This window comes from Equus quagga, chromosome 1 (assembly GCF_021613505.1).
Source record: "Equus quagga isolate Etosha38 chromosome 1, UCLA_HA_Equagga_1.0, whole genome shotgun sequence".
Lineage (NCBI taxonomy): Eukaryota > Metazoa > Chordata > Mammalia > Perissodactyla > Equidae > Equus > Equus quagga.
The window spans coordinates 44,064,715-44,083,246 of NC_060267.1; the positions used below are offsets into that span (position 1 = coordinate 44,064,715).

The window sequence follows — 18,532 nt, forward strand, 5'->3', positions numbered from 1 at the left end:
GTGGTCTTCTGCTTGCTGTAGATCTGGGTGCCATTCAGTTCAAGCTTCAAGGAGGCAGAGGGCCAGGAGGCGAACAGTTGACCCCCTAATCCTGTTGCTTTGTTGTTGGTTCTGCTTGTGTACCCTGGTGCCTGAATTCATAGCATGATTTGGGGATGCTGAGCTCCACTGATTCCCATACCAACCCTGGCCTGAATGACTCTTGAATTCTGCTACATGACTGGTAAACTGTCAGTGGAGTTTGCTGCTACCCTGACACCCTTATATGACATCTTCTCTACAGAGTTATAACTGTTATGGACCTAATATCTCTTGCCCATTGTGAGACTTCCCTTAACATTCCCCTCAGACCCTCAGTCTGCCATTCTCTTTCTCTGCCTTTCACTTCTACCTCCCACATGCTGACTTTGTGCTTTAATAAATAGCTAGGCTCCTTGGACAACTTCTATGGATGCTTAAATGTAACATCCTTTGCATCTGTACAATATTTTATATTCTTCAAAGCACTTCCATCTTGTTGTTTGATCCTCACATAAACTCTTTCGGGTATGTAGGTTGGATATGTTATCCTGATTTTACTGATGAGGATATAGAGACAGTGATTAGGTAACTTGCCCATCCCTAGGCACTTAGTTAACGTGGGACTAGTATTAGGACACAGTTTGTTTTTGGTTGGTTATTTCGTTCATTTATTCATTCATATACTCATATTATATCGAGAGGCAGCAGAATAGAGAGAGCAAGGGTTTTAGGGACAGACAAACTTGATTTGAAACTTGATGCCATCCCTTATTAGCTGTGTGATTTTGGTCATGTACTTTTCCTCTCAAAAGATCGATTTCCTTGTTTGTAATATAGGGAAAAATTATGACGTAATGTTTATGTATGATTTAACACTATATGAAAATTACCTGGCAATAATAGTGTCTGGCATATGAAAGGTTATAGGTAAAATGTTGTTATAAATATATAATATATAAAATAGGCTACTGTTATAGGTAAAAAGGGTTAAATATTGACAATTTTGTAGTGGTAGAAACTCAATGGCTACCATTATGGAGTCCTTCCCTATTGTATATGAGGCCCTGCTAGACCCCAAGAATGGAAACAGAAATGAGACAGGGTCTTCTTTGTGGGGCTGTGTCTTCTACTAGACTGTCGTCCTGGAGATTAGAGCCTATGTCTGTTGTATCCTTACACCAAGAACAGTGCTTGCTAGAAAGCTCAATAAATGCTTGCTGAACTGAAAAGGTCCCTGTCCACAAGGAGATTATCAAGTAGTTAAGATAGGCAGGCACATGATCATATAACTATAGTAAACTGTTACAGGTATTTGGTAGACACATGTAGGCTTTGGTGAGAGCTAAACGGAAACAGTACTCAGTTCTACCGGGGGAGGGTAAAGTGCAGTGGAGAAAAGAGGGCAAAGCTTCACAGGGCAGGTGCATCAAGACTAACACATGGTCTGTCCGTGGAAGGAAGCAAAACCAGTTTGCTTATCTTGGACTACATGCTTACTTTCAACTAACCCCCTTCTAATGTGTGAAATTGAGTTTGTATTCAAAGCAGCTTCTTTGTCTCACAGTCCCTCTGTTACTGGTATCTCCCATAATGTGTTGCTTTTAAAGTGCTTTGCTCTATTCTGAGTATAAAAGAGACGCTCAGTAAAACCAGATTCTATTCTTTGAGAGTCACAACTAGCCATTGCTTAACAAAGTATAATATATTGTGTAAGAAGAAATAGAGGAACACAAGAGATATTTTAAAGAGAGAAAATAAAACATCAAAGTGGGAGAGTGTAGAGTGCATTAAAGTTAATAAACTGTTGTGGCAGAGTGGACCACTTTTCAGTGTGAAGGAATCTGATTTAATGACTGGTAACTGTAGGATTAGAATCTCGTTGGAATGAGGTTAGCTGCTAATTTTCCCAAATTCTAAATCTTTTGGTTTTTCTTGAGAACTAGCCCTTGAAAGTGAACAGATTATTATTATTGTTGTTGTTGTTGTTATTTTGCCAACAGCTCTTTGAGATGCTAAACCAATTTGTCTTCCTCTAAATATTCAGTGCTGTTCAACTCTATGTAGTGCTGCTTTACTTTAAGCTCTAGGAGGAGGAATTCAGGCCCTGGCTCTCCTGATAGATTGGGTACAGTTCATCAGCATGGGTTTCCAGGGCTTGTATAGTCATTCTCTGTTTCCACAGAGACACGGAGACCAGAAAACTGTCAAGAGTGAACTTTGCTCAGCCATGAACCACTGAGCTACTCGTCTTATTCGCAAGAGATAGACAAGGCAATCGATACAGGTCTCTTTCTTGGCAGTGTGGAAGGATGACTACCGCAGCAAGAGTTCCAAAATGTTTTCTGCCAAGAACTGGATTGGATTTTGTGCTTCTTCAGCCACAAAATGTCCCCACATCTTGCTCCCAAATCATTAATGCCCTTTGCAGTCGGTCTGCTCAGCCTGAATGCTTCCTTATCTTTCTTTATTCAATGCCCTCATTATTATTGTTTTCTTGTGTTAGCTAAACTCTCAAAGTTTTTGGCTGCCTAGTATGTTACCTTTTTTTCCAATCAAGCTGGAGATAATAAGCTGCATTTTCATCCTTGATTACACTCTCTCTCTTTGTAGAAAAATGAGAATTCCTGGTTCTAGTTTTGGGTACAGTTTGTAGAATATTTCCTTGGAGTATAAAAATGCTATGTTTGTGTATTGGCAGGCTGGTATTATAATATCATTGACCTTGGGAAAATTATATCACTGTTTTGAGCTTTAGTTTCTTCATTTGAGAAGGGAAATAAGATGACTAATTTATAGGGTTTCTATGAGGACCAAAGATATTGCATAGGAGGAAATGCCCAATACAGCACACAGCACATGGCAGATGTACAGTAAATGATTATTTAAAACAAATCAAAGCAACATAAGCAGAACCAGTTCTTTTTAAATAAGAAGAGCTCTTTGAGAATGGTGAGAAATGTAAAGAGAAATGACCAAACTCTATAGAGAGCTGTGTCCTCAGTCTGGTTCATAGTATAAGATTTAGGGGCATTTGTGGAAGTAAAAAGGCATGAGTTTGTCGTAGCTAAAGGTAGTGAGTTGTATGTAACCATGGAGTCAGTCATTTCAGGGAAGTCACTGCTGTAGGATGTCAAGGAAAATTTTTCAAAGGTGACTCTAACATTACTGCAGATATTAATGGTATTTGTCCAAATTGCTATACTTTGATGCATAAACATATCAGAATAAAACTATTCCTTGCAATAGTTGGTGACGTAAGAGGCATGCACGGTGTAATGCAGTGGAATGTAAATTGGCCTAGAAGTCAGAAGATCTGGGTTTACATTCGTTTCACTTAATTGGTTGATGGTTTTGGACTTCTTAGCTTCTTTGAGCCTTAGCTTCAACATCTATAAAATGGGGATGGTAATATCTTTCTTATTTTTCCCCCTGTTGGCTTATTGTAAGGATCGATGGAGATGTTTTTAAAAGTACGCCCACATATTGGTTGTTTTTTTGACTTGGTAGTAAGAGCCAGATACTAAAAGGGTTGCTGAAGAATTTTCAGGCTCTTGTCCTCTTTGGGGTGAACATGAAGTAAAGGCAGCAAGAATGTGGGGCTTATGTATCTGCAGCTCCCTCTATCCAGCTTATCCAGACCATGTTTTGTGGCTAACCTCTCCTGAGCCCATTTTGCTGCTCACTTTGCCTGGCCACTGCCATTCCATTGGCCAAAGAGCAGACTAGGATGGGTTGTGACAGGAGTGCCAGGGATCACACAGCAACAGTAAGACCCCTTCTTGGAGACTTCTGCGTTTATGCCCTTGGCATGACTGCCTGGACCACTTGCATCCGCTTTGCCTCATTTGTCTCTGTCTGTTTGCTGCTGATGGCTATACCAATAGCATCTTTTATTATCTTGCTCAAGGATTTCTGATGCTTTTGAAAGTTTTTTTTTATCTCACTCTGCTGAGCCAACGTGAGAGATATGAGAGTAGGCTAGAAGATGGAAGTTGGGTTTGATAATCAAGAAAAGGAGATAAGGCCCTTGACTTGGCAGTACCAGCCTCTTCAAAGACAGGTCATGTAGTGTGGGTGTTGATTTAACCACTCTGTCTTTGTGTTTCCAGGGAGTCGACGAGTTGAAGATGAAGCCCCGAGCAGAGTGCTGTTCTCCCAAGTTCTGGCTGGTGTTGGCTGTCCTGGCCGTGTCAGGCAGCAGAGCTCGTTCCCAGAAGAGCCCTCCCAGCATTGGCATTGCTGTCATCCTCGTGGGCACTTCAGACGAGGTGGCCATCAAGGATGCCCACGAGAAAGATGACTTCCACCATCTCACTGTGGTGCCCCGTGTGGAGCTGGTAGCCATGAACGAGACTGACCCAAAGAGCATTATCACTCGCATCTGTGATCTCATGTCTGACCGGAAGATCCAGGGGGTGGTGTTTGCTGATGACACAGACCAGGAAGCCATCGCCCAGATCCTTGACTTCATTTCAGCCCAGACTCTCACTCCCATCCTGGGCATCCATGGGGGCTCCTCTATGATAATGGCAGATAAGGTAAAAGGGGGCTACAGTAAGAAGAGCCTGGGAGATTTGTATTGAGAACTAAATGATGCATTTGTTTTAATGCAAAACTTGATTATGAAAGATGGAAGGTAACCAGAATGCACTGAGTGTAATGAGACCAGGAATTAGTCTGATTGCTTAGAGGTGAAAATGGAGGAAAGATGCTGGTATCTAGAAGCTCCTGTAGTTTTGAACAGATTTGTGTGTCCATTTGTTGGTATATGGATTCACTGAAATGAGTAGGAGATATTGGAGCTGTAGTTCTGTGATAGATTTTCTTCCAATGTGTGTATACATAGCTCCTTCACAACTTTAAAATAAGGTGTGCTATATTTTTCCTTGGTAATACTTGTTCTCCCTGCCATACCAGTTTCAAGAATATAAAAAGAAAAATCCCTTGAGGCACATAATTTCTCTCCTTGAAGATACAGATGTTATGGAGAAGTATTTCTTGCTAAGGTGTCTAGGCTCATCACACGTTGATCTGCACTTTGAGTGGATTTTAATCCATAGAACCAGTAGCAGCTGCGTTTTCCCCATGCATAGATTTGAAGGTAATGGTTCTTAACCTTGGTTGCCTACTGGAATCACCTGAAGAGTTTTCAACACCGCCAGTGCCTGTGTCCCACCCTCAAAGATTCTGGTTATTGGCCTGGGTTTCTGGATTTTGAAAAGCTCCCTAAATGATTCTAGTGTGCAGTTAAGGCTAAGGACCACTGCTTTAAAGTCTAAAATAAATCCTAGTGTCTCCTATATTAATATCATCTGACATTGAGGCTTATTCTCTAACTGCAGAAAAAGTGTTTTGTTTGTGGTTATGTTTTGTTTTACATTTTCACTTGTTCAGTTATTTTCCCTTGCTTTACTGATTATTGATTTTTGTGTACATACAGCATTTCTCACATATGTATTGTCCTTTGCAGTCATTCATATCTTAGGATGATTCATTTCACCCCAAGTGCAATATTTATTGTTTTTTTATAACTTTGGGTTTTTAAAATAGTTTGCACCTTTGCATTGTCATCTTATACTTGTTAACATCACTTTAAAAACAGCTTTAGTTTTCTACTTAAAAGACATGCCTTGGGGTTAATGATGTTTGTAAACACTTCAAAACCTAGCACAGACACCACAAGCCTGCTAAGTGGCCAGCTGAGAACCAGCACAGTGCAGGGCTTAACCCAGTGAAATAACCTTGCATGATCACTGTCGCCATCTGTTGGCAGCAGTCAGAAATGGCTAGCATCTGTTTTGGAGCTTCCTCTATTCAATCTAGGAAAGGTCAAGTGGAAAGTGCTAAGTGGAGGAACTTCAGTAGCATATGAGAAAGATATTGTCCCATTCACATGGGCGTGGGTAAAGATGTTAGAAAACAAATGCTGGCATGAGAAGCCCATGCTAAGGGAAGTGGGATAAACTTAAGGGAAATGGAAAATATAGACTGTGGCAAAACCCATTGAGTTTTTGCTTCAGGTAGATTTTTTTTAACATCATTGTCCTTAGCAAATTATATTATATTTTAGCAGTGGGAGTTTGAGGGCACAATATGGCACTGAAAGAATGCCAAGATGGATGAGCCAAATTTTTGAATCATAAATAAGTACGTACTTATTTTGAGAGCAAGACAGGTGACAATCTTTTTTTTTTTTGCTTATGTGAGCTGTCATGCAACCGTGTTATTTCAGATCCACCGCTCCCTCCCCTCACTGCCTCTCCCCAGTTTAAAAGGTTATTGTCTAAACTGGTTGGTTGCTTCTCTGTTGTCTATCTTACAAATGCGTAATAACAATATAATAATATGAAGTAAGATGCACACCATGTGGAGAGCCTGGGCCCTTTGGTTCACCGATGTATTCTAGGTGCTTTAGAGTGTTTATCATAGGCTGGGGACATAGTGCTTTGCACTCATTATCTTTAGTACTTTTAACAATCCAGTGAGCTCAGTAGTAATATTCGTTTCCATTTGACAGATGAGGAAACTGAGCCTCAGAGACATTAAATAACATATCCAAAATGATGTAGCTAGTAAGTGGCAGCCAGGATTTGAACATTGGTTGCTGATTCCAAAGGCCATGCACTCTCTTGCCTCTCAAGAAAGTGGAGAGGCTGGTTAAGGTCTCACATACCTTCCTATTCTTTACTTTCTTCTCTGTTATATAGCATTGGGATGGAGGTTATCTGACTAAAAGTAATCCATCAATTGATTCATAATGGTAATACTGGAATCTGACTAGAGGAGAGAATTAATGAGGATACAAAATGATGTATCTCTCGGTGTAGCATGATTCCATAGAGAGTCCATTGGTTACTGCTTCTAGGGGTAACAGAGAGGATTAAGCCAGTGAGGTGGATTCTTTTAGGTCATTGTAATGAGATTCTTCTCTGGTCTCTTTCCACTTAGCCCCATCCTCCCCCATTGCAACCACACCCAAATATTCCATCTTTTCTTTTCTCTCTCCATCAAAAAAAGGAGGTGGGCAATGATTTTTAGGCAATTTCCTAAAATAGCCTAAACAGTATTTAACTGACTTTTGGAGTGAAAAAGATAAGTTTTCAAAAGGTAGGTAAGAGGAAGAAAAGGAAGAAAGAAGGAGGTCCTGATAACATGGAAGCTCAGCCACCAGGGGTTAAATGCCTGAATGGGCAGCTGGTGGTTGCAAAGGAGGGTGTAGCAGGACCCACCAGGACTGAGAGGGCAGCAGCACCAAGGTTCCTGGGAGCTGTGCAGAGGGACCTTCACAGGCTTAAAGGATTTGCATGAAGGCAAGTAAAAAGAATCCCCCAGATCTCAGAGAAATAAACTTTTGGGGCAAGTTTCAGAAATAAAACACCTCTAATTCTAAGACCATTTTTCAAAATAGAAGTTTATTTTTAAGTATCATCAACATATTTTACAAACATGGAATGAGGACACAGAGTTTGACAACTATGAATCAACTATGGGGCAATAGGACAAAACATTTGAAAGTAGAACTGAAGCAGAAAATCTAAGAAATAAAACTGCTCTATGTTAAAGGGATAGTCTTCAAGGTATATTTACCATCTGAAGGATGATAAATAAGTCTTCCATTTTGCTTCCCTCTTCTAGGAGATGGGTAATTACCTCTCCATTTTAACTTAGGTTCTTTTTTTTGTTAGTTTGTTTCAAATAAAACCCACTTATTAAGTGTCCTTGTGGAGGATTGTATTACAGGAATAAAGTCCCTGATTCAAGGAGTTTGTGATAGAAGAAAGCACAGTTATAAAGATTTTCGACAAAAGTAGAGACACAAGTTTAGCATCTAGTCAACTAACTTGTGCTCACTTTTTTTTTGCATATACTAATTAATCAGTACAAACATTAATTAGTGCTCTACTTTTCCAGTGAGGAAGTGCACCTTATGCCATGGTAGAAAGAAGCATAGGAACTGGTAGAGTAGAGCTGTTAAAAGTTCACAATTTGGAGTCAGATCTGGTTTTAACCATCATTTCCTAGATGTGGGAATCTGGACTACTTACCAACCACTTACTCTAAACTTTGGTTTCCTTGTCTATATAACGGAGGTGATAATATATCTGTTATAGAATGTCGAAGATTAAATGAGATATTACATAGCAAATGCTTCCCTAAGTGTCCAGCATAGCATTCAGTAGGCTAAGCTGAGGGTGATGTGGAGCAATTTGAAGGGAGAGGTTTCAAGATACAGAGAAGGAATTGGAATTGAATAGTGTCATGCCCAATTGTAGAGACACTTCTGAACTGGAGACCAAACAAGAAGAGGGCTCAGGTGAAAGTCTGAGGAGGACCTTGAAGTGTGGGATGGGAGCCTTGGTCTTGCCCCACCATGGAAGCTGAGGCTCTTCAGCAGTGTAGCCATGCCATAGGCAAAAAGGGCATGTTCAGTTATAGAAGAGCTCTAACGAGGAAAGAACTGCCAGGCACTTGTAACAAAAGAGTGTTTAGAATAGTAACGGAGAACATTTAAAAATGTATAAGGTGATGTTTGGCAATCCCCACTTGAGTATAAAGAGTCTGTTTTGTTTTGCCTTGTTATAATTGCTTTTATTCTTCCCGAAATACTGGATTTAGGATGCCCATCTGAATCTAAATAATGAACTAGACGTATTTCCATTTCTTTCCAGGAGGTTTCTCTGATGATTTGCTGAAATCTTTCTTGGGTTTTCAGATTTTAGCTCAGAGAGGTAAAATAACTAATCCAGGATATCATAGCCTATGAGCAATGGGACTGGGATTCAAATCCCAGAAGTACATGTTTTGAAGCTTGTGCTTTCTGTTTATACAGTTCTGCCTCACAAAGCCCTGAACTAAGAATTAGGCCTGAGTTTTAGTTTCCATTCTCATGAGCAGCTTTGGAAATTTGGGCAAAGAAATCACTTAAGCTACGTGATATTCAGTTTACAGTTTATAGGATTTGAATTTTGTTTTCTGCTCTACCCACTTTACGAAATTTTGAAGATAAAATTAAGTAAAGAGTGGTGATAGAGAATGACAGACTTATTGACAACTATTTTGTCACTAGCATTAGGACCAATGAAAATGGCTTAGGCAGGAGGTAGGAAGGAAAACAGAAAATGAAAGTGAGAGTAGGATCGGGTGAGATGATGCAAGATTTAGTCTTTAATGCTGCAAGAATGGAAGAGAAAGGGTATGCTACGTGAAGGGTCAGGGTCTGGAAATTGATCAGAGTGAAGTACAATAACTAAAACATACGCCATATTCCATATATTGTTCCTTGTTAAAGGACATGCGGAAATATTCTTACTCTGGAGTCTGTTGCTATGATTCTTTCCTTTCTGAATTGCTTAGTTGAGAATTGATGCTTTGAATAGCACTCATTTTCTGTGCAGAGAGCCACATTTTGGAATCCAGCTGGGGCTAGGAAGATACTCCCTGCTCTTCTTTGGTCCTTTCTTTTCTTGCTCTCCCCACTACTCGCTATGCCCCCTCCCACACACACACCTAATGGCAATGTGTTTGGAGAGAGTGGCTGACCCAGCAGTGGTATGTGACACTGTAAATAGGCTTGCCTTTCAATCGCTCATGTGGGATTCCATATTCAACATAATCTTGAAGCCAAGAGGGCTATATTACTCATACTGTACTCTGTGCTTCTTCCCTAATTTTAGTGTCTTTTAGTTTTTTACCTTGCTTTTAGTTGTCAGTCATATGGCATTCCTTGGGACAGAATACGTCAAGAGCAAACTGTGGTTTTATAGCATTTCTTGGATGAGCAGAGTTAAGACATAGAGGTGGGAAAGGTCAGAGGGAAGAAGCTAATATAGTATGCCAGCTTTGTTGCAGAATGATGTTAATGATCATTTTAATTCTTAGGCAATCCTATGAGATAAGTAGTAGTATTTCTTTTCACTTGATGTGGAAACTAGATCAGAGAGAGTTTGTGTACTGTAGCCAAAGTGACATACCTAGAAAAATAGTGGTACTGGGATCTGAATCCAAGTATGTTTGACTTTCAAACTTTTTTGGTTGAATTTAAAACTCCCTCAGTCCACACACTGAGGAAGTCAGGAAAAAGCTAGGATAGAATTGCCTGCCTTGAGGTCAGTTCCTCTTCTCCTATTTTCTCCACTTGCTTGAACTATGCTTTGAGGGACGATGGGTGGGCAGTTCTCTCTAAGACACTATAGACTTCGCAGTGACGCACCTCTAAAGTCTGTCTGTGTGTCTGGATTCCAGTCTTGCCACCTGCTTCTGTGGAATGTGTTTCATGTTGGCCAGCATGTTCTCTCATTTCAAGTTGGACCTAGGATTTGCTTTCAAGAGACTGGCCACTTGAAGTTCGGGTGCAGTTTTAATGCTTGGGAAAACTGAGGCCGCAGAAATTGCTTTAGGCATTCACAGAAATTGAGGTGCTTGGTGCTAGAAAGTAACACACGAGCCATCACTTCTTATCCATACTCCAAGAAAGTGATGTTGTGTCTATAAGAAGGCAGTGTCAGAACATGGAGAGAATGCAGCCTCTGGAGTGCATTCTCAGCCGTGTGACCTTAGTTGTGCTCTTTAAACTCTCTGAGCCTCAAAATTTCCATTTGTAAAAAGGGGACAAAAATAACACCTAGTTCTGAGTGAGCATTGAGCCTTATGAAGCAATGTACCCACTGCTTGGAAAACAATAGGCCCTCAGTATATACTATCTTGTATTTTCGTATACCAGATCTTACCTAAATTATTTGGTGAAAATGGGATCCTAAAGTTTTCCTGTTAACTGAAAGAGAAGAGCTTGGGATGTTACTACCCTTCATTTTAAGCCTGGTGAATAAGCAGCAGTTCAGTAGATTCCCCCTCTATGGTGATGCAATTACTGACTGTGACATGATCAGAACTTATCAAGATTTTCGAAGCAGAGACATACAGTGATTTCAATAAACTAATACACATAGGGTATAAGCAGTGAAGATAAGTCAAGAACGTTAAGAAAGAAAGCACAGCAGACTAAAATAGTGTTTGAATTCAAGGTCACTCATTGATTTGGAAGTGTTGATATATGAGAAAAAGTGAATTATTAGATAGGGAAATAATAAAGATACCAGGTGGGAAGTAGTAATATGTCATAGATAGAGAGGAGTACTTAATTTACTAATTTTGCCAGCCAATTTTTGATATATTACTCTGTTATTGCTGAAAAACTCCTTAGATTATGACTTCTACACCAAGAAAATATTTTCATTCTTCTTTTTGAGACTTCTGTGATTTTGTCTTTTTGCCTCATTCTTAGTCATTAGATCTATATTTTATTCAAAATTATATTTTGATTTTGTGGTTTAAAAGGATCCAGCAATCAAGAAAGTAACATTAAGGCTAGTTTTATTTTATTTTTCTGGGGACAAAAACAATTTATTGCTACAATTCTATTTTACAGGGACAAAGAACACCCAAATTATCATGGGTTGTTATGAGGTTACAAGGAGAAAGAACTAACGTTGACTGATATTTACTTTTGTCAACCTCTGAGATAGTCACCTTATATGAGCTTATGTATGTTATTTCATTTAATTCTTTCATTGAATTTATGAGGCATGTATTTTGTCTGCATTTTACAGATGAGGAAATTGTAGATCAGAGAAGTTAACTCTTTTGCCCAAACCTTTAGGTAATGATTCGCTTACAGTGGCTTCAACAAATAGGTGTTTATTGGAGTCTCGGGACAAAGTTCCTGGAGACAGGGACTGCTGGGGGTGGTTCAGTGATGCAGGGATGTCAGGGCTGACCTCTGGGATTCTCTTGGCATTTTTGTCATGGTTGCGAGGAGGCTACCCTAGCTCTAGGCATCATGCTTCTACTCACATAAGGAAGAGGCAGGAGGTGGGTATTAGATCAGGAAAAGTCTGCCCCATATCCTTGATCTCACGAGCCCAAATAATGTCACATGGCCAACCCGGTGGGGGTTGTGAGGCTTTCTGATGGAGGTGGCAAGGGGGCGGGGTTGGGAACAGCTTTGGGGTTAGTCAAAAGTGTCTATCAAAGGGAGTAAGTGACAACCTGGGAATTCAACCAGTGTTCCTGTGATTCTAAAGCCCAACGTCTCTCATCTGTCATTTCTCCTGTTTCGCACCAGACTCTGCTTTTGTGCCCAATCTTCTCACATGTCCTCTGGAACTAGGACCTTGCTCATCAGTTATTTCCTTTTTTCCTTGATTATCAACTTATTCCTCCCTGTTGGCATCTTTTCTCTAGCTTAGTGTTCCTCAGGAGATGTTTGGAAATGTATTGGGGCGGTGGTTTGGATGTCATAATGACTGGGGGGGAGTGGTGTGTTTGTGTATGTATGTCTGTGTGCTACTGGCAGTTAGAACCTGGAGACCAGGCATGTTAAGTGTCCTGCAATATATATGATAGTACCCAACAGTCAAGAATAGTCTTACCCCAAATATCAATTTTACTTTCATTGAACACGCTCAAGTCCCTCTCATGTTAGTATATGAGAGTAGATGTACATGAGTAAATAAACAAACATAAAGGCTTTCCTTTGCTCTGGTTCTTCTTCCCTCTCTCCTTCTTTTCACAGTTCAGCTCTTTAAAGGGCAGTCTAAAATTGCTGTTTTCACTTTCTCATCTGTCACTTACTACAAAATGCCAAATCCAACGGAGTTTTCAAGTTGTTCTTGACCTTCTGCAGCACTGAACTCTGTTGACCCTTTTAGTGCTATTACAAAAGTTATGATGACAAGACTAATTAGATTTGTCAGATTTGGTGACAGTGGGAATGAGAATGAGTAGACTTTAAAACATGGGTGGGTCATATAAATGGAAATGTCTAGTAAGCAGTTGGATTTGGAACTTGAGGTAAAGAGAGTGATTTGGGCTGGAAATACAGATGTGAGCCTCATTGACAAGGAGAGGGTAGTTGACACCAGCAGAGTAAATGAGATGGCTCAGAATGAATAAGTGGAATGAGGAAAGAAGAGTGTCAAGGGTAGAACTTTAGGGTGCACCATCATTTGAGGAATGGTCAGAGGTGGAGATGATAAAGGAGCTGAGAAAATTATTAGAGAGATAAGAGGAGAACAAGAAAAACAAGGAAAGAGAGTCATCATATATACCAAGAGGGAGTTCTAAGAAGGGAGTAGTTATTCAGTCCAGAAATTAACCCAGACCACTTCCTTCCCTTCACAACAGTTACACAAACAGTAGAGAAGCCTTCTTACCAGTCCCTTCCCCTCCATGCACTATGATGGCCTCAGTGCTGGCACTCCTTCTCTCTTATTTACATCACCATATGGTAGCTTACCTGTGTAATTTTTTAGAGACTCAAATCTGATAGTTACGCTTTCACTTAAAACTGCGTTGGCTTCCCACAGCTCGGAATACGACATCTTCTTTGATGTGATCCCAGGCCGCCCTTCCAAGATTTTCTCGTAACCTCCCTGCCCTTGAACAGTAATGTCAGGCCACAATAAATTATTTACAGCTCCCTGAATGGTCTTGGCTGTTTACATCTCTGCTCCTTTGTGTGTGCTACCTCGTTTCCTTAGAATATCCTCTTCCTTGTCCACCCGGAAACACCTACTCACTCTTCAAAAGTCATAGAACTTCTTCTGTGAACCCTTTTCTGACTGTCATCCTCACAGAATTTACTGTTTCTTTTTTTTTGCACTCCCCTTGTTCCCTATTTATGCTCTTATTGTAACTCATCTTATTTACCTGTCTGTCTCACTTGCTGTATAACGGGCTCATTGTGAGCCAGGGCCATGCTTTACTAATTTTTGTATTCCCAGCACATGCCATAGTGTCTGGTGCATAGTAACAACTAACTTTTATTACAAGATTAACACTTATTACACTGTACACTCTATACACACACTGTAATGGGTTGAATGGTGGCTCCCCAAAAATATATGTCCATGTCCCAACTCCTGGAGCTTGTGACTATGACCTGATTTGGAAAAAGGGCTTTTGTAGATGTAATTAAGTTGAGGATCTCATGATGAGATCATCTTGGATTAGTCCATTGGGCCCTAAACCTAAAGAAAAATGTCCTCATGAGAGATAGAAAAGGCAAAGACATAGACATAAAGGAGAAGGCCTTTAAAGGGAGGCAGAGGCTGGAGTTATTTAGCCAACAAGCCAAGGAAGCTACCAGAAGCTGGAAGAGGCAAAGGAAGATTCTCCCCTAGAGCCTTCAGAGTGAATGTGACACTGCCGACACCTTGATTTCAGGCTTTTGGCCTCCAGAGCTGTGAGAATATAAATGTCTGTTGTTTTAAGCTACCAAGTATGTGATAATTTGCTATGGCAGCTCTAGGAAAGTAACACACACCATAGTTAAGAGGGGAAACTCTGGAATCTCACTACCTCGGTTGTTTCCTGGCTCCACCATTTACTGTGTGACCTTCAGCAAATTGCTTAACTTCTCTGAGCCTTGGATTCCTCATCTATAAAATGGTGATAAAAATAGACCCTATTTCTCAAGATTATTAAGTAAAGTTGTTAAAAGTGCTTAGAAAGGGCCTGGCAAATAGTGGGAATCAGTAAGTATGAGTCTGTGAGAGGTATTCAGTAAGCCTCCATAGAATAAGTGAATGAGTAAGGAGGGTGATGTAAACAGAAAAAGCCATCAGCAGTATGATCTATAGAGCTCACCTAGATCTGTGCTAAGTGGGCATGCACTTTGGGAGCTCTATCCAAAGGCGGTGATCTGACATTCTGGACCACCCTGGGCCTGGGACAATGCTGAAAGGGTGAAGGGTCAGCCTTCTGTTCAACTGTTCCACTGCTGGGCCTCTCGGCCGAACTATGGGGCAGTGAAGTTTGTCTTTTAGCCCTGATACTTCCCTCTCTGCACTCTTCTCTCCTTGTTTTTATTTTTGCTTCTTTGTTTTGTGTGCATGTGGGGGTGTGTTTTCAAATGAGGTGGCTGGTATCTTTCTCCTTCCCAGTGCCCAGGATGGTGCGTCTCACCTTGGGCTGCCCTCCCCATCCAAAGTCCTCATGCTTTCAGATTTTCCTTCTCTGCCTTCAAATCACAATGCCTGAGTTTTTTCCCTGTGTTTCCTTTTGTTCCATACTTTTCATAGTCCTAATTGCAATGGTGATAATCGTAATAGTTTTTTTTTTTTTAATTAGCTGTCTGTCCTGCTAGACTACAAGCTTCATAAGGACAGGGACTATGTCTTTTTCATTTTTATATCTGTAGCGCTTAACATATGGCTTAGCACATAGTAAGCCCTTAATATATATTTATTAAATGTATGGAACAATTAATTATTTCAGTGCAGCAGATGTCAATTGCACTTAAGAGAAAAGTATTTTAACCCAAATGAAAATGGATGATAGGATTACTCTCTGGTTACTGGCAAATGCATTCCTTATCTCTCTCTAGGCTGCTATCTCCATCACCCTTGCCTTGTTCACATCTGCCAGATAGCAGCAATCAACAACCTGGCACTCACACCTCGAGTTATAACTTTCATGTCCACTCTGTTTCCAGCTGTCAGACATGGCAAAAGGGCTGCCTCAAGTTAGGGGTGCAGTCTGAGGTTGCAGAGAAAAGCTTTTCTCATGCAAAGCAGTTGGGTGCCAGTGATAATCTTTACTTTATTAGCACTCTTTTGAAAGAGAAGCAGAAAGAAATAAACACTTTTTTAAAGTTTTGATAAACTTAGGCAATTCATATGACATGCTAATCAGCAAGATATCACCAACTAAATTTAATCAATGCAATTAAATTTCCAAAGGCAGTAGCAAGAGATTTTGAAATTTCCCTTAGCAAACAACATCCTTTCTCATTTACTTATTCATTCATTCAAAAAATATTTATTAAGTATCTGCTGGGTGTCAGGAACTGTTTAAGATCCTGGAGATAACAGTCAATAAGAGAGACATTGACTGACAGTAAACAAACACATAATTAAACACATAAAGTAAACAATCTTACAGTCGTCCTTTTGGTATCCATAGGGGTTGGTTCCAGGACCCCTTGTGGATACCAAAATTTGTGGCTGCTCAAGTCCTGTATATAAAATGGTGTAGTATTTGCATATAACCTGCACGCGTCCTCCCATGTACTTTAAATCACGTCTAGATTACTTACAATACCTAATACAAAGTAAATGCTGTGTAAATAGTTGTTATACTGTATTGTTTAGAGAATAATGACAAGAAAAAAGTCTGTACATGGTCAGTACAGACACAAACATTGTAGGCCTTTTGATCTGCAGTTGGTTGAATCTGTGGATGCAGAACCTGCAGATGAGGAGGAAGGACTGTATTGTAGGTAGTGGTAGATGTTTTAATGAAAAAGAATAGGAAAAGGGTATCATGGGCTATTTTAGGGTTGTCAGGGAAGGTCTCATAGGAGGTAGCACTAGAGATTTGTCTGACAAGGATTAAGACGCATGAAGAATTGAGGAGCAGCATTTTCGCAGCGAGAACAGCAGGTGTGAAGGCCTTGAAGTGAGGCCATATTTCTTGTTGTTTGTTTGTTTTTTTGATGAGTAGCAGGAAGGTCAGTAGAGTTGAAAGGTGGTGGACAGTGGGAACAGTGGTAGAAAGCAAGGTTGAAAGGCACTCTGGGAGTGGACCATGTTAGGGCCTGAGAGTCTTAGCACAAAGAGTTGCATATTTTTCACTTCATTCTAGAGGATGTAAGAAGGGAGTGATATAACTTGACTTAGCCTCTTTTCAGCTGGAAGCAGTTTTGATATGGATAGAATATATACCTTGGAGCCATTTTGAGTCTTGTCTCCACCTTTCAGAAGCTGGGTGACCTCTTGGCATGTTGTGTGACTTCTGTGATCTGTTCTTTCTCATCTATGATGTGATCAATACTCATCAACTTCAAAGAGCTATTATGAGATGAAAAGAAATAACCTTTAAAGGACTCATGACTTTGCTAGGCACGCATCTGATTTTAAATAAATGGCTGCTATTGTCGTTTCTAGTAGTGTTGAAATACAAATTTCTTTTGAATCAGCCCTCATTTTCTTTTGATATATCTATGGATTATGAAGGCTTTTTATTTTGTTTTTAAAAATTTTGTTTATAAACTTGGGAACAAATTAGCAAAGTAATGTAGGAAGTTAGAAGCATTATAATTGGCTTTACTCTAACTGAATAGCTGCTCTCTATTTGAGTTCTTAGAGTTCCCATGCACCAGTGTCCCGTGGCTGGTTCCTGGACTTGTGTCTGCATAATTGCAGTCTGATGTAATTTCCCCTCTTTCCAAATGAAAGCGATGGTACTGAGAAGAGTGCCACAGGGAATGGAGCAACTGAGGTAAGATTTTGGGGTGAGAAGTGTGAGCGTTGAGAGTAGGAGGTAGTGTAATGGCACAGCCAGTCTGTGTAGCCTGCCTTTAACTAAGGATTCCTGGCATACCTCCAAGTCCTCATGACCTGCCACCATGTGTCTTAGATGCATCCTGTTGCCTTGACAACATGTTGTCCAGAGTTGTAGGGAGCAGGAGCCTTCAACCTTTGAGCATCATGCTTCTAGGACAATAGACTTCATAGGAAGCCAGGCTTCACTGTGGTTTCTGCATGCTGCTGCAACCCACCCCTCCCTTCTACTCCTACTGCCTACCCTTATTTCTACTGCCTTCCCTCTGCATTCTTACTTCTTCTGCTTTTATAGATCCACTGTCTGCATAGCCCTTCTAGCTCCCTCCAAGCCCTTTGCCTTTCTTTTTCTTACCATGCCAATGTTCTCATTGCTCTTATAAAAGCAAATCTTGTAAATTCTCAAAAAATAAAGCTGCATGATGTAAGTTGATGGGATGGTGAGAATGAAGGAGTTAGAAAACGTTAAGAAAGGGGGAAAAGGAGCTTGATGGAATTTCTGTAGTTTACTTGTAAAATATGTGGTAGTGATTCTTAAACTGACTAGATCTGAGAATCAACAGAGGAGTTATTTTATTATTATTATGTTTTAACAATACAGATTCTCTGGTCCCATCCCCAGAGAATCTAATTTAATAGGTTTAGAGTAAAGCCCCACTAATTGCTATTTTTACAAACTACCCCCAAGGGATTCTGAGCTACAGCCAGGTTTGGGAACCACTGGTGAGTAGAAGATGGCATGTTGTTTAGGTTATAAAGGGTTATAAAGTTTTGTGACGGATCAGGATCTATCTGTTGAGCTTTATTTTTATGGTCCCCACTGCAGTGTATTCATGTGGCTACTTAATAATGATTAAGAAGGAAGAAGAGGAGTTGGAGAAAGATGAGAAGAAGATAAAGGAGATGAGGAGGACAGCAAAGGAAAATGAAATGGAGGGAGCAATGTGAAAATGATAAGGAGAAGCTGTGAAATTGGGGATGGGGACATCAACCATCAGATGTCAGTTCTACGTCCCTCTTGTCTCTGACTTTCAGTTGGAGTATCTTGGTCTAGAATCCATTAACATGCTCTTTTGGATGTGTTTTGAATCCTGGATTTTCCCTGGTTATTTATTAAGAGACCAGCGTGGGCTAGATCTGGAATTTCAGAAGAAGTCAGCTTCATTCTA

At 40.3% G+C, this 18,532-nt stretch overlaps 1 protein-coding gene across 1 annotated transcript in view; it reads left to right on the top strand.

The window, feature by feature from the left end:
• The window catches only part of GRIN2B (glutamate ionotropic receptor NMDA type subunit 2B), a 400,440-nt gene that overhangs the window by 116,976 nt on the left and 264,932 nt on the right, over positions 1–18,532 (top strand). The window contains exon 3 of the mRNA XM_046655975.1: positions 4,131–4,559. Coding sequence (XP_046511931.1) covers positions 4,149–4,559 — 411 coding nt within the window. The 5' untranslated portion in view covers positions 4,131–4,148. The remainder of the gene's footprint in view (positions 1–4,130; positions 4,560–18,532) is intronic.